This window comes from Pundamilia nyererei, unplaced genomic scaffold (assembly GCF_000239375.1).
Source record: "Pundamilia nyererei isolate P.nyererei 1_Seehausen unplaced genomic scaffold, PunNye1.0 scaffold00206, whole genome shotgun sequence".
Taxonomy (NCBI): Eukaryota; Metazoa; Chordata; class Actinopteri; order Cichliformes; family Cichlidae; genus Pundamilia; species Pundamilia nyererei.
In genome coordinates, this window is record NW_005187607.1 from 114,072 (window position 1) to 128,339 (window position 14,268).

Below are 14,268 nucleotides of genomic sequence, written 5' to 3' on the forward strand. Positions count from 1 at the left end.
GAGTGAATGAATAGTGGCATTGTAAAGCGCTTTGGGTGCCTTGAAAAGCACTATATAAATCCAATCCATTATTATTATCATTACTGATAGGCTAAGCGGAATGCAGCGTGGGTGGTGACCGGGGTGGTGGTCCCCATCTTTAAAAAAAGGGGACCGGAGGGTGTGTCCCAATTACAGGGGAATCACACTCCCTAGCCTCCCTGGGAAAGTCTATGCCAGGGTGCTGGGGAGGAGAGTCCGTCTGTTAGTCAAACCTTGGATACAGGAGGAATAATGTGGTTTTCGTCCTGATCGTGGAACACTGGACCAGCTCTTTATTCTCTCGAGGATACTTGAGGGTGCATGGGAGTTTGCCCAACCAGTCTACATTTGTTTTGTGGACTTGGAGAAGGCATTCGACCGTTTCCCTTGGTGGGTCCTGTAGGGGGTTTTCCGGGAGTATGGGGTGTCTGGCCCATTGCTACGGGCCATTCAGTCCTTACATGACTGTTGCAAGAGCTTGGTCTGCATAGCCGGAATTAAGTCGGACTTGTTCCTGGTGGGTGACAGGCCTGCCAATGCTGCCCTTTATTACCGATTCTGTTCATAATTTTTATGGACAGAATTTCTAGGCGTAGCCAAGTGGCAGAAGGCTTTCACTACAGTGGTCTTAGGATCTCATCTCTGCTTTTTGCAGATGATGTGGTCCAGTTGGCTTCATCAAATGTTGGCCTCCAGCTCGCCTTGGAACGGTTCGCAGCCGAGTGTGAAACGGCGGGAATGAGAATCAGCACCTCCAAATCTGAGGCCATGGTCCTCAGCCGGAAAAGGGTGGAGTGCCCACTCTGGGTCAGGGACGAGACCCTGACCCAAGTGAAGGAGGTAAAGTATCTCAGGGTCTTGTTCACGAGTGATGGGAGAAGGGAGCGAGAGATCAACAGATGATTGGTGCGGCAGCTGCAGCGATGCAGACGCTGTACCGGTCTGTTGTGGTGAAGAGAGAGCGGAGTGTAAAAGCGAAGCTCTCAATTTACCGGTCGATCTATGCCCCTACTCACCTATGGTCACAAGCTGTGGGTAGTGACCGAAAGAACAAGATCGCGAATACAAACGGCAGAAATGGGCTTCCACCAAAGGGTGGCTGGCCTCTCCCTTAGAGATAGGGTGAGAAGTTCGGCCATTTGGGAGGGGTTCAGCATAGAGTCGCTGCTCCGCCACATCAAAAGGAGCCAGTTGAGGTGGTTCAGGCATCTGACAATGATGCCTCCTGGGCGCCTCCCAGGCGAGGTTTTCCGGGCATGTCCCACCGGGAGGAGGCCCCGGGGCAGACCCAGGACACGCTGTAGAGATATCTCTCAGCTGGCCTGGGAACGCCTTGGTGTTCCCCCCGGATAAGCTGGAGGAGGAGGCTGGGGAGAGGGAGGTCTGGGCATCTCTGCTTGGGCTGCTGCCCAACCCGGACCCGGATAAGCGGATGAAGATGGATGGATCGTGTCACGTCCGGTGTGGCAGACGTGTGGAGTTGTAGAAAGGACCCAAAAGGCGGCAGCTCTGGTGCAGGTGAGTATTTATTTACAGGAGTGGGTACAAACAGCAATGGTGGGTAAACATGAAACTGGAAAACCTAAACTGGGTAAAACTAACAAAACAAACCAGAAACGAAGTTGCAGGGAGGTCCGGGGAAATACATATGGAGAGACGCAGGGAGACCAAGGGGAAACAACACAGACGAACCAGCAACGACTAAGACAGAAGACAAGACTTAAAAACACTCAGAGAACACAGGGAGATCACACACAGGTGGGGGACACAGCTGGGAGTGATAAACGTGACGAGACTCGGGAGGCAAACTGAAAACACTCACATAGGAAGCAGACCTACAAAATAAAACAGGAAAGACATACACGCAATGACACAACACACAAACTTCACACAGACTGGGGAACACATAGGAACATGTAGAGCTGGGCGATATAAGATTTTTTCATATCACGATATGTTTTTTTCATTTCAGGCGATAACAATATCTATCACGATATAAGCCAAATAACTATATTTGTAAGATTTAAATGTGCCGTTGCTCACAAGTAAAATGTGAAATAATCAGCAGTTTGTTTTTATTAAAATATTTATTTCCCATAATAAGTTCAACAGGGTAGATGTACTTAACCCTTTACAGCCGATCGGAGCGGGCACGCTCTGTTTTGCGTAACTATTTTTAAATCCCGGTAGCACTGCAACCACGTAAGCTAGCGCAAAAAATTTTTTTGCATATGAAACCGGAGGAGTTGTACTTACATCTTATGCCATCAGCTTGTCCTAGGTCACAGTTTCCTTCCACATAAAGCTTTGCAAAAACTGCATAAAAAGCACTTGCAGGAACAAAAACATAATATTCCAGAAACACACTTTACCGATCCAATCAGCTGGTCATAACACTTCCTACGTTGGAATAGACGTCAGCGTGAACTTTTGCATTTCCGCCATTACCTGCCCGAAACCGGAAGTGACGTCATTTTCGCGGAAATGTAGTCTGTTTTACTATCAGGGCCTCAGGGCCTATACTCGTCTTTTTAAAAGTTATCTTTGACTTTATGACTTTCTGTGTCATTTCTGGGATGCTTAGGACTCATATTGCACTGCTGGAAATAGTTTATTTTGATGCATATTCTGCTTTTTTGCAAATTTGCAGTATAATATTTATTTTCGTTTTTCCTGCAGTGTATAAAAATTGGTGTATTTCAAAAATAAAACTATGAAGACACTCAAAATAAATTTCCTGTGGTGGGAAACTATTTTGTGCAACTTTTTTGTATTTACAGTTTTGCGGGATAAGCCTCTTAAATTTCTCTAACTACAAATATATGTTAAAAAAGCAAAAACGATTTTCAATTTTTTAGTAGTTTATTGCACTTTTTTGCAATTTATGTAATTACTATGCACCTAATGAATACATATATAATTAATATTATTAACTTGAAATGCTCCCAAAAATGGCTCCACAGCATGTAAAAAATATGACATAAGCTCTGGCGGACTTGGTTCTATGGTAGGTCTTAAAGGGTTAAGGAACATGAGACTTTTTCAGATAAATAAAGGCAAATATGGCAAACTACACAAAAGGCAGCCGCTGAAGCGTTTAAGTTTCAAAATAGAACAAACAAAACAGACTACTTAATTGTCAATTCCACTTAGAAACAAAATATTAATTCTAAAAATAAATCTTTGTTTGTTTTACAGAAGATCAGACAAAATTGACTAACTTTTGTCAATATCAAATAAAATGAGAACTAAAAGGAAATTCTCACTCTCTCCTTGTTGTATAGCTTAGCTTTTCAAACAGTTACTTTAGTCTGATAAAAGCCGAATGACGAATTAGCACTTCCAGTCAGAGATTGAGCATGCACCGCTTTATTGTATTTCCAGACTTGCTTTCGGCACGCGCTACTCTGTTTTTGTCAGACTTGAAATAGCCGAAATACCTTCACACTATGGAACTTCTGTGGCTCTTCCATTCGACAATCTCTCCGGCGTTGGAACCATCATCTGTTTTGTCTTCGGTAACCTTCGGTCACGCTCGGTTGATCTTTCTCTAGTCGGCGCACTCATTTCCTCCATTACCGGGCGGCACAGCGGCTGGTTGCTTCCCAAACAAATACACATGTGCGGCACGTAACAAGTCACGTGACGTGACGCTGCGGCTGTGATTGGTTCAGCTCTGCGCTACTTAATTTGGATTGGCTGTTGTTCTTCTTTTTTTTTTTAAGAGGACAAGAGAGACGAGACCTATCGCAATAGTTTAACTTTTCTATAGAGGAAAAGTTATTTCGCAATACATATCGTTATTGTTCTATCGCCCAGCTCTAGGAACATGAAAACAAAACCCAGAATAATAACTACTAAAACATAAACACGGAGTCACAAACTCCGGATCATGACAGATGGATGGATAAGAGGATCCAGTATTGCTGATGGCAGGCAGTCTGCGCCTCTGAAGGTAGCATCATAGTAAACACACTGTGGTGTGATAGAGACACGGCAGGTCCAGAGATCCTTATTTTGAGCCATTTTATTTACCACGGCTGCAGCTCACAAGCTGCCAGCTGCACATTCATCACACCACAACACTTCTCAACCCCTGCTTCCCCATGTTTTGAGTAGAAGCCAGGCCTTTAACTTCTATGGAAGGAGTTTTTAAAAAAGAGTCTGTTCAGGCTATAGAGTGTAGAGCAAATTTGAATATGCCGAAAGCAGGAGAAAGGAGAAAGAGAGGTGTACTTTCCAGTATGCAAGACAGCTCCTAAGTGTTAAGTACGGTTTATTTAATAAGCCCTTTTCATAGACAAGCAGTCACACAGCACTATACACAAAGGCTAAAATAAACAAAGCATTAGGCACCAAAATAGTATATATAGACAATACAAAAGGTTAAATGTAAATGAAAGTTTTAAGATTAAAAAAAAATCAACAGAAGACTTGTTTAAAGAGAATCATTCAACCAAACGTAGTTGTGGTGGTAGACTGTTCAGCTGATGAGATAGGATTGTAGAGAAAATTTTGAATTTCCTTTAACATTCACACAAGTTATTTAAGTTATCTTCTCTGCAGTTTTGAACACTTGTAGTAACTAATGAAAACCATGTTTTGATGTTAGAATTTTATAACAATTTTTTTAAACTAAAAGAACATCATAAATGTTGGACAAATGAAAGAATGCCATTCTCCCTGACCTTGGTCCTGAAGTTAAGACCCACCCATTCCATTTAGTCTTTTCTGCACTGCAGCTATAAATGTTAGCTTTTTCCTCATTCAGCTGGAGGGAGTATAATGAGTACAATGTCACGTATTCTTCAGTTCAAATGAATCTCTAGCCTAGAATCTTGAACTTTGTAAAGTATAAAATTGTTCTTTGATTGCTTTGAGTGCACATTTTATCACAGGTATCACATCTGCTGACAAGAAATATGTTATACTGACACAACATTTATTTTCAAATCAGTATTTAATTGATATAATAGAAACTTTGCTCAGCCACTGGGATCTCGTACTCTAATATCTAAAAGTACTATTGATCATTTTTTACAGATATATCTTGTTCACTATCTTATGTTCAGCAGAAAATGGGAAATTCAAGTGAGATTGAAGTTGTGTCATTTGTGCTGGCTGCTTATGCAAATATTGGAGCTTTAAAATATATGTATTTTATCATAATGTTGTTCTGGTACCTCTCTATATGTGTTGCCAACACAGTTGTTATTGTGGTCATACAAGTGGACAGAAGGCTACATGAGCCAATGTATATACTGCTTTGCAGTTTATGTGTGAATGAAATAAACAGCAGCACATCACTGTATCCTCTTCTGCTCTCACAGATGTTTTCAGACAGCCATGAGGTGACCGTGCCGTGGTGTTTTCTGCAGATGTGTTTTATGTACATAAGTGCACCTGCTGAGTTTTGGGGTTTAGCAGCCATGGCATATGACAGATATATCTCAATTTGTCATCCATTATGCTATAATGTCATTATGAATACAAAGAGAGTGTTTTTATTGATTCTGCTTGTGTGGATTTTTTCACTTGTTAGTTTTATACTCTCATTTTCTTTCATCTTTGGTTTGAAGTTTTGCAGAAATATTGTTGAAAATGTTTATTGTGACCACCAATTAATGATAAGACTTTCATGTTCAGTTTCAACCCAGAGCTATATATCTGAAATATTCTTTGCCATTGTGAGTATTTTCATCCCATTCACTCTCATTTCAGTCTCTTACTTTAAGATTTTGGCAGTTTGTCGAAAAACATCAATAGAAAACAAGCAGAAAGCCGTGACTACTTGCTCTCCTCAGATTGTCTCTGTGTCCAACCTGTTTGTTGGCTGCATTTTTCACTCTATTGACTTTAGGTTTTTAATAGCTCGGGTACCGGACGAGGTCCGTATAATTTTACCTATGTATGTCCTCATTTGTCAACCAATGCTCACCCCGTTCCTGTATGGATTTAATTTGCCAAAGATAAGGCACTCATTTAAAAGGCTACTTTTTAAAAGAAAATAAATCACTTTCTTTAGCAAGAGACTGTTTTAGAGAACCTCTACTCTGTGGGAGAGTGATATTTAGCAATGATCTCATAGACATATTTTATTCATTTATTGATACATACAGCAAAAGCTCTTTACAGACTCAAATTTCCTCTTAACTCCTTTGGTGAAATGTTAATGGCACTATTCTTGCAAACAAAACATTTATGGGTATGCAAACAATGGGTTTGTTATAATGAGAATTTATTTTGAAAATTTAGAAAAGGTAATCATGTAAAGGACTTCTGTTTACCAGAAAATACATCTCCTTGTTCAATATCTTTCTTGTGTGGTAGAATAACATTCAGCAATTATCTTATTGTTTGTGGACATGGCATGAAGAAAATAAAGCCTGCTGACTTCATATATTTGCATTAACATGATCTATTGTTTCATTTTGAATTTTTTTTAAATCAACTTTTAACATGTAATATCCTCTTTTCTAGTGAGATTATCTATTTTTTTCAGTGAAAGCAAATGTTATTATTCTTGCAAACAAAATATTATATTAAACACATATGAGTATAAATAGATGTTTTAAAATATTGTCCTCTATGGAATTCCGATGTCATTGCTGTATATCATGGTGGTGTGGATCAGTGAATCGATGTCTCGTTCACTTTTGGCACACAGCTTGATGTCATCCACTTGATGTCAACTCTGCTTCCTTGTCCCAACTCTGGTTAGCTGCTGGCAGTCATTGTTTGGACATCACTCAGGTAGCCAGCAATTTAAGGAGAACATACAACTAAACATGTTGCTCCTGCTCCGATTGGGGGGGCAGAAAATGCTGGAATCCAACATTGTTTTGCAAAGTTAAACATCGATTCAATATTAATTTAGGTGATATCCAACTGCTGTAACCAGGTGTCATTACTACTGTAGTGAATTATAATTTTACGTTGGCTACACTACCTTCATCTGCACTGTCTGGCTAGCTATGGGTTTTCGAGAGTGTGAAGCCCGTGATCCTGGCCTGAGGGGCCGCAAACAGGCTATGTTTATTACAAATATTGTTAATACTAAAGGAGGCTGAGGAGTAACAAAACATCTGAGACAAATGAGCAGAAAGGTGCAGGAGGGACAGGTGAGGAGGCCATACTGCTAGCAAGTTGGCTACAAACTATGCTAAGCTAGCAAATCCCTAAAGCCACAGTAAATGAATACTGTGAAAATAACAGAGCATGTGCTTTCGATGAAGCACGTAATATTACGCCATGAAATTACAGGCTATCTATTAGTTTTTCATTAAATTGGCTACACAAAAAACACCACTGTGTATTGTAACAGGAACAGGAAGTGATACTCTATGACAGAGAGCCAACAAAATTGACAGCACCGCCCAAAAGTCCAAGGTTTGCCCAAAGGTTGCATCATGCGCAGAGCAAAGTGACGTCAGAAGAGCAGCAGCCCTTGATGTTTTCAAAGGAAATAATGACCTCTCTAACCATGACTATCGAATTCAGCCCCACCCACTTCATTTCTTCTCCTGTGTGCCACAGATATAAATGTTAACAGAGGCTTTTAGCTGGGAGGGAAGCAGCAGTATAATGTTATCTGTTATTGAAAGCTGATGAATCTATACATTTAAGTTTTAAACTGTTTGGTGTTTTTGATTTTTAATGTGCACATTTCAACACAGGTGGAACAGCTGCTGAAAAGGAATATGTCATGATGTGGTAACATGTATTTGTAAAACAGACCCTAAAGCAAAGATCATACAATTTGCTCAGGTACTCTTTTTTTCATTTCTAAAAGGATCATACATAAGATTACAGATCTATCTTGCTTAATATATGATATGCAGAAAATGGAAAACTCCAGTGAGATTATGTCATTTGTGTTGTCTGCTTATGGAAATGTTGGGGAGTTAAAATACCTGTATTTTGTAATAATATTGTTCTGGTACCTCTCTATATGTGTGGCCAACACAGTCCTTATTTTGGTCATACGTGTGGACAGACAGCTACATGAGCCAATGTATATACTGCTTTGTAATTTATGTGTGAATGAGATAAACATCAGCACATCACTGTATCCTCTTTTGCTCTCACAGATGTTTTCAGACAGGCATGAAGTGACCGTGCCGTGGTGTTTTCTGCAGATGTGTTTTATGTACACAAGTGCACCTGCTGAGTTTTGTAGTTTAGCAGCCATGTCTTATGACAGATATATCTCAATCTGTCATCCATTACGCTATAATGTCATTATGAACACAGAAAGAGTGTTTTTCATGATTCTGCTTGTGTGGATATATTCATTCCTGAGTGTAATACTATCATTCTCATTCGTCTTCAGTTTGAAGTTTTGTGGAAATAATATTGAAAATGTGTATTGTGACCACCAATTACTAATTCGACTTTCATGTTCACTTTCATTCCACAGCTTTATATCTGACATATTCTTTGTCTTTGTGAGTATTTTCATACCATTCAATCTTATTTCAGTCTCTTATGTGAAGATTTTGGCAATTTGTCGAAAAACATCCACAGAAAACAAGCAGAAAGCCGTGACTACTTGCACCCCTCAGCTCGTCTCAGTGTCAAACCTGTTTGTCGGATGCATCTTTCAGTCTATTGATTCCAGCGTTATTGTTGCTCAGTTACCACATGAAGTCAATATCATTTTATCTATATATCTTTTCATTTGTCAGCCGATGCTGACCCCGTTTTTGTATGGATTTAATTTGCCAAAGATAAGGCAATCATGTAAAAGGTTTGTTTTTAAAAAGAAATAAATCACTTTGTTCACCAAAAAGGCTCTTTTAGAGCAGCGGTCCCCAACCCCCGGGTAACGGACCAGTACCGGTCCATGAGTCATTTGGTACTGGGCCGCGAGAGTTGAGGCTCAGGTGTGAAATGTATGGTTTTCAGGGTTTTTATCGGTTTTCAGCGTTATTTTGTTATTGTTTTTATCGTTAACTCGGTTTTCCTGGGTCTTTTCACGTGTGTTATGAATAAATCTTCTTTTTTTCGGTACCGGTACTAGTTTTATTTTGTTGTATTTATCCGCGACACCTTAAAGGCCGGTCCATGAAAATATTGGCGGGTATAAACCAGTCCGTGGCGCAAAAAAGGTTGGAGACCGCTGTTTTAGAGCATCTCTGCTCTGTGGGAAAGTAATATTCACCAATCATCTGATAGATTTAAAATGTAAAGAAAATAAAATCTGCTCACATCATATCATGTCATTTACGCAGTTTATATTGTAATTATTGCATTTTTAAAATTTGTTTTGCAGTAGCAGCATTTCAACATCTATTTTCTTTGTTACTCCTACACTCTAAAAAGTAATTCAGAGGCTTAGTAAATATCACTTTAAATATAAGTTAGATGAGCCTGATAAAATCAATGAATATCCTTTTAGTAATTATTTAAGTTTGATAAGTTGAAATAAATGTCTAAAATGTTAACGTATGTGTTTGTGTTAAATTAAGGTATTCATTTACATTTATCTCAGACAAAAAAATTCAGTATGCAGTTCACAGAATACCTTCTTTGCATGAACTTAATATTTTTGTTTAAAATTGAATCAAAAATATTTGACAAATAGGTATCTATACTCATCAGTATCCTGTACTAAAATCATTAATTATTCAAATCAATATTATTTATTGTCAGCAACTACAACTGAAAAGTTTAAGTAAAACACAATAATATAGAGTAATTGAGTACCATGAGCCTTTTACATTGTTCTGTTCATTTTGTTTTTTAAATACTCTGAGCTTTTGTGTTTGTTGTCCTGGTTTGCCATTTATCCTTCAAGTATGTAAGGCTTTGAGCTAAAAGGGGAAAGGCTCTTGTCTTTTTAGTGCTTGTTTATTTCGAGTTATTTCCATGTTTATGAAAATTAAACTTTCATTTGGAAAAATGTTTAACATGTGGTCATTTTCATACATGTATTATGAAACACACAACTACATATTAGTTTGTTTGGTTTTTAGACTACCAGTGGCTCAAAACAGTCTCGGTCACCTACTGCCTACTGGTGGTGGTCAGAGGGCCTGGTGGCGCCAGTGTTCGGCAGCCTCTGTCAGTGCGCCCCAGGGTGGCTGTGGCTGCAATGTAGCTTGCCATCACCAGTGTGTGAATGACTGAATGATTCACACACACATTCAGGATGACTGAAAGTAGTGTAAAGCGCTTTTCAGTCCATAGGGACTAAGCAAAGGGCTATACAAATACAGGCCATTTACCATATTTAATATTAAGTACAATTTTGATTACATTCAGTTTACAATATTAAGTAAATGGAACAACATTTTGAATTAACCGACCATCTATATTTCAGTTACATTGACCAAGAATGTCAGTGTTCTTTACTCAATTTTTTCATGTTTGTGTAACAACTACAATTACTCATTTCAACTTAATATGTTTAAGCTTTAGTTATTCAATTGATCAAGTATATTGAACAGATTTTTAAGTGTAAAAGTGTTGCCTCAAAAATCTTAAGTAAATGTCCCATCCATCCATCCATCTTCATCCGCTTTGTCCGGGGCCGGGTCGCGGGGGGCAGCAGCCTAAGCAAAGAGGCCCAGACCTCCCTCTCCCCAGCCACCTCCTCCAACTTCTCCGGGGGAATACCAAGGCGTTCCCAGGCCAGCCGTTAGATATAATCTCTCCAGTGTGTCTGCCCCCGGGCCTCCTCCTGGTGGGACATCCCCGGAACACCTCACCCAGGAGGCATCCTTGTCAGATGCCCGAACCACCTCAGCTGGCTCCTTTCGATGTGGAGCAGCAGTGGCTCTACTCTGAGCCCCTCCCGGATGGCCGAACTTCTCACCCTATCTCTAAGGGAGAGGCCAGCCACCCTTCGGAGGAAGCTCATTTCTGCCGCTTGTATCCGCGATCTCGTTCTTTCGGTCACTACCCACAGCTCGTGGCCATAGGTGAGGGTAAGGACGTAGATCGACCGGTAAATTGAGAGCTTCGCTTTTACACTCAGCTCCCTCTTCACCACGACGGACCGGTGCAGCGTCCGCATTACTGCAGCTGCAGCCCCAATCCGTCTGTCGATCTCCGGCTCCCTTCTCCCATCACTCGCGAACAAGACCCCGAGATACTTGAACTCCTCCACTTGGGGCAGGAACTCATCCATAAGTAAATGTCAGTTTTAGTTTTTAGGGTGTAGGATGATCAGCTTTCAGCGGAATGCTAAGAGTATTATTCTGCACTGACAAAACAATGCATGACACTAAAGGTATTGATGGATTAATGGATTGTATAAATCAACCCAGTGCGCTCATTTCACAGCTTAACCCTCTATTCCATTACCAAAAGGCAGTAAACCATATTTCTGGTTATCATACTGTCCTTAAAGTTATATATTTTTTAAGAGATTTTAATACATGGTTATATGAAAATAATTAGAAATAATTTAAATATGAGGATACATAAATGAATTTATGAAGATGTATATGTATTTTTGAAAACAGCTATCTATGCATCTATCTACCTGTCTTTCTACACACACACACACACACACACACACACACACACACACACACACACACACACACACACACACACACATATATAATTCCAAATCTTTGGATTCATGTGGTCCAATCACTTCCATGGCCGCAGGTGTATAAAATCAAGCACATAGGCATGCAGTCTGCTTCTAGAAACATTTGTGAAAGAATGGGTCACTCTTGGGAGCTGAATTCCAGCATAGTACCTTGATAGGATGTGCAAAAGGTCCAGTTGTGACATTTTGTCGCTACTAAATATTCTAAAATTAGCTGTTAATGATATCATAACAAAGCAGAAACAGTTGGAACCCAATATAGTAAGAATGGGATGTCACTCAAGTTCATATATGTGTGAAGGCAGACAAGCAAATATTTTTGGAAACATTGTGGATATAGATATACTATATAGGTAGACCGCAGGGTGTGGTCCAACTCTAGGAGGAATCACACTTGGCATCACTGAAATGGTCTTTGCCAGAATACTGGTAATAAGAGGCTGTCTGTTAGTTTAACCTTATATTCAGGACAAACAATGTCAGTTTCTTTCTGGTCCTAAAATACTGTTTTCCTCTCAATGATATTTGATCAGTGTAGTTTGGAGTTGGCATAGCCAACATTTTTTTGCTGAATTTTTGTGGCATTTGAATAACTCCCTCTGGGGATCTTCTGGGCTCTGTAGGATGTTGGACTTCATCTTGGGTGAACTCGTCACTGAATTTTTTTTTTTTTTTTCAGAATTTTGAACAGTATTTCTAGTGCCAGTCAAATGGTAGAAGGCTTCCACTTTGGTGGTCTCAGGATTTCATCTCTTCTTATTGCAGATGATGATGTTGTTTTTGTTGACTTCCAGCTCCAGTGTTAGTGGTACTCTGCCCAGCATAAACTGGAAGGAATGCATGAGAGCCTCTTAGGCTGTGGTTCACAGGTGGGAATAGGTGACGTACCTGGTCTCCGTTATGTATGAGACGCTATCCCAAGTGAATGAGTTTACCTGTCTTGGGGTTTTGTTCATGGTGGTGCAGCGGGTTCAGAGGCAGTGCCACGGGAGGCTGGCCAGTGGAGCTGGAGATTATTATCAGGTCATATCTGTGCGATTTGAGCAGCACGCTGGGATCTAGAGGGGAAGAGTAGCTGAGAGAGAACAGTAGTGTGTAACAAAACACAAACAAAAACGCTGAGTGTGCCAATTGGTAACAGCCTGTAAAGGCAACAGTGAGAATGAAGAACTGTCCACTAAAACACTCGGCTTGGCAATAAAGCACAAGCGTGTGTTACAGCCCCCTTCTTAAAATCAACAGTCATCACCTTGATCTCACTGGTGTTTATATTCAAATGTATGCCACACCACTTTCAAAAATCATGCCTTTCAGGTCCATGATTCTGTTTACCATCCGGAAGCAGACTTAGGACAAATGTATCATGTCCAGCATTTAAATTTATTTATGTATTTGTTTCTACAATCATTAGAAACAAATGCAAATGCACAGAGCAGATGGGGCTCACAGTAAATGAAAGGCAGTGGAGGAAAAAAAAAACGCAGCCCTGAGGAAAGCGAGCTGGGCCTATACAGCCCATATTATGCTCTGACAAACTCACATTTTCAGTTCAGTTTTTCTATTTACTTATTTTTATATCTTTATTTATATAGCACAAAATCACCACTACGGCCACCTCAAAGGGGCACTATATTGTAAGACAAAGACCCTACAATAATACAAAGAAAACCCAAAAACAATGGTGATAAGGGTGGAAAAACTCCCTTTTAACAGAAAGAAACCTCTGGCAGAACCAGGCTCGAGAAAGGGTAGCCATCTGCCATGACCAGTTGGAAGTGAGTAAAGGGAGACAGAACAAAAGACACACAATGGAAGAGCACCAAAGATGAATAATAATTAATGATTAAGTGGTGTATAAACAGAGAGTTAAAAAAAAAAGCCCAGTGTGTCATGGGAAGCCCCCAGGAGCCTAGCTCTGTTGCAGTGAGAGGTTTCAAGGTAAACTGATTCAGCCTTTTATTTAAGCCTTATCAAAAAGGACAGATTTAAGCCTAATCATAAAAGAAGAGAGGGTGTCTGGCAGGAGCCTGTGGAAACAGAGGCAGCTTACGGGGACGGCTGTCCATAGAGGTCGCGATCGGAACCATGGGAGCTTTGCAACAAAAGGAGAAGCAATTACTGACAGGTAAAGGAGCAGGTGAGTAGGTGCTGTTGGCTTACATGCAGGACAGACTGGGAAGCTTCAGGGAGAGTTTCTGTGGGAGAAACAATTCTCTGAGTTGCCAAGAGCGTCTTGGAGGACAGGCAGGCAAAGCGACAGGTTGACGATTTCCCTAGTGAGCAGATTACCGAGGTGGAACAAGGAAGCCAGCGCTGGAGAGCATACAACAGGTGGTGAGTCCAAGTAAAGTAAGGGATTACTATTGCAAAAATGGTAATTAGATTACTTTCCCGTAGGAACGCTGCGTTACTGCGATACTAAAACCGTGATTTTTTTGCGAGAATGTCTCATGACAGTGACGTAAGCGAGTGCGACGTTCGTGACAACAGCTGTGTGCAGATCAACAATGGCTAATATGTCTGTGAAGGTTCTCAGTCATCCAGGTCATCGTAGTCAAAGGAGCTTGCAAAGAAAAGCGTCTGGACTTCTTTAAGTTACTTGAAGACGTTTCACCTCTCATCCGAGAAGCTTCTTCAGTTCTAAGGTCAAATGGTGGAGAGTCCCAGATATAAACCTAGTG

General features: G+C 40.3%; 3 protein-coding genes across 3 annotated transcripts in view; all 3 read left to right on the plus strand.

Moving 5' to 3' along the window:
* Positions 1–5,099: 5,099 nt before the first annotated feature.
* On the plus strand, positions 5,100–6,032 carry LOC102212383 (putative gustatory receptor clone PTE01). Its single transcript, XM_005747866.1, has one exon. The coding sequence runs from the start codon at positions 5,100–5,102 to the stop codon at positions 6,030–6,032; it is 933 nt and encodes a 310-aa protein (XP_005747923.1).
* A 1,833-nt stretch (positions 6,033–7,865) lies between these two features.
* LOC102212674 (olfactory receptor 8I2-like) lies at positions 7,866–8,792 on the plus strand. The gene has a single exon (XM_005747867.1). The coding sequence runs from the start codon at positions 7,866–7,868 to the stop codon at positions 8,790–8,792; it is 927 nt and encodes a 308-aa protein (XP_005747924.1).
* Positions 8,793–13,672: 4,880 nt separating this feature from the next.
* The window catches only part of LOC102212954 (putative gustatory receptor clone PTE01), a 3,490-nt gene continuing 2,894 nt past the window's right edge, over positions 13,673–14,268 (plus strand). The window contains exons 1-2 of the mRNA XM_005747868.1: positions 13,673–13,724; positions 13,807–13,921. Of these exons, the coding sequence (XP_005747925.1) occupies positions 13,673–13,724; positions 13,807–13,921 (167 nt within the window). The remainder of the gene's footprint in view (positions 13,725–13,806; positions 13,922–14,268) is intronic.

Excerpts from the sequence above, each read along its gene's own strand:
- LOC102212383 (XM_005747866.1), top strand. The coding sequence starts at position 5,100 with ATGGGAAATTCAAGTGAGATTGAAGTTGTGTCATTTGTGCTGGCTGCT.
- LOC102212674 (XM_005747867.1), top strand. The coding sequence starts at position 7,866 with ATGGAAAACTCCAGTGAGATTATGTCATTTGTGTTGTCTGCTTATGGA.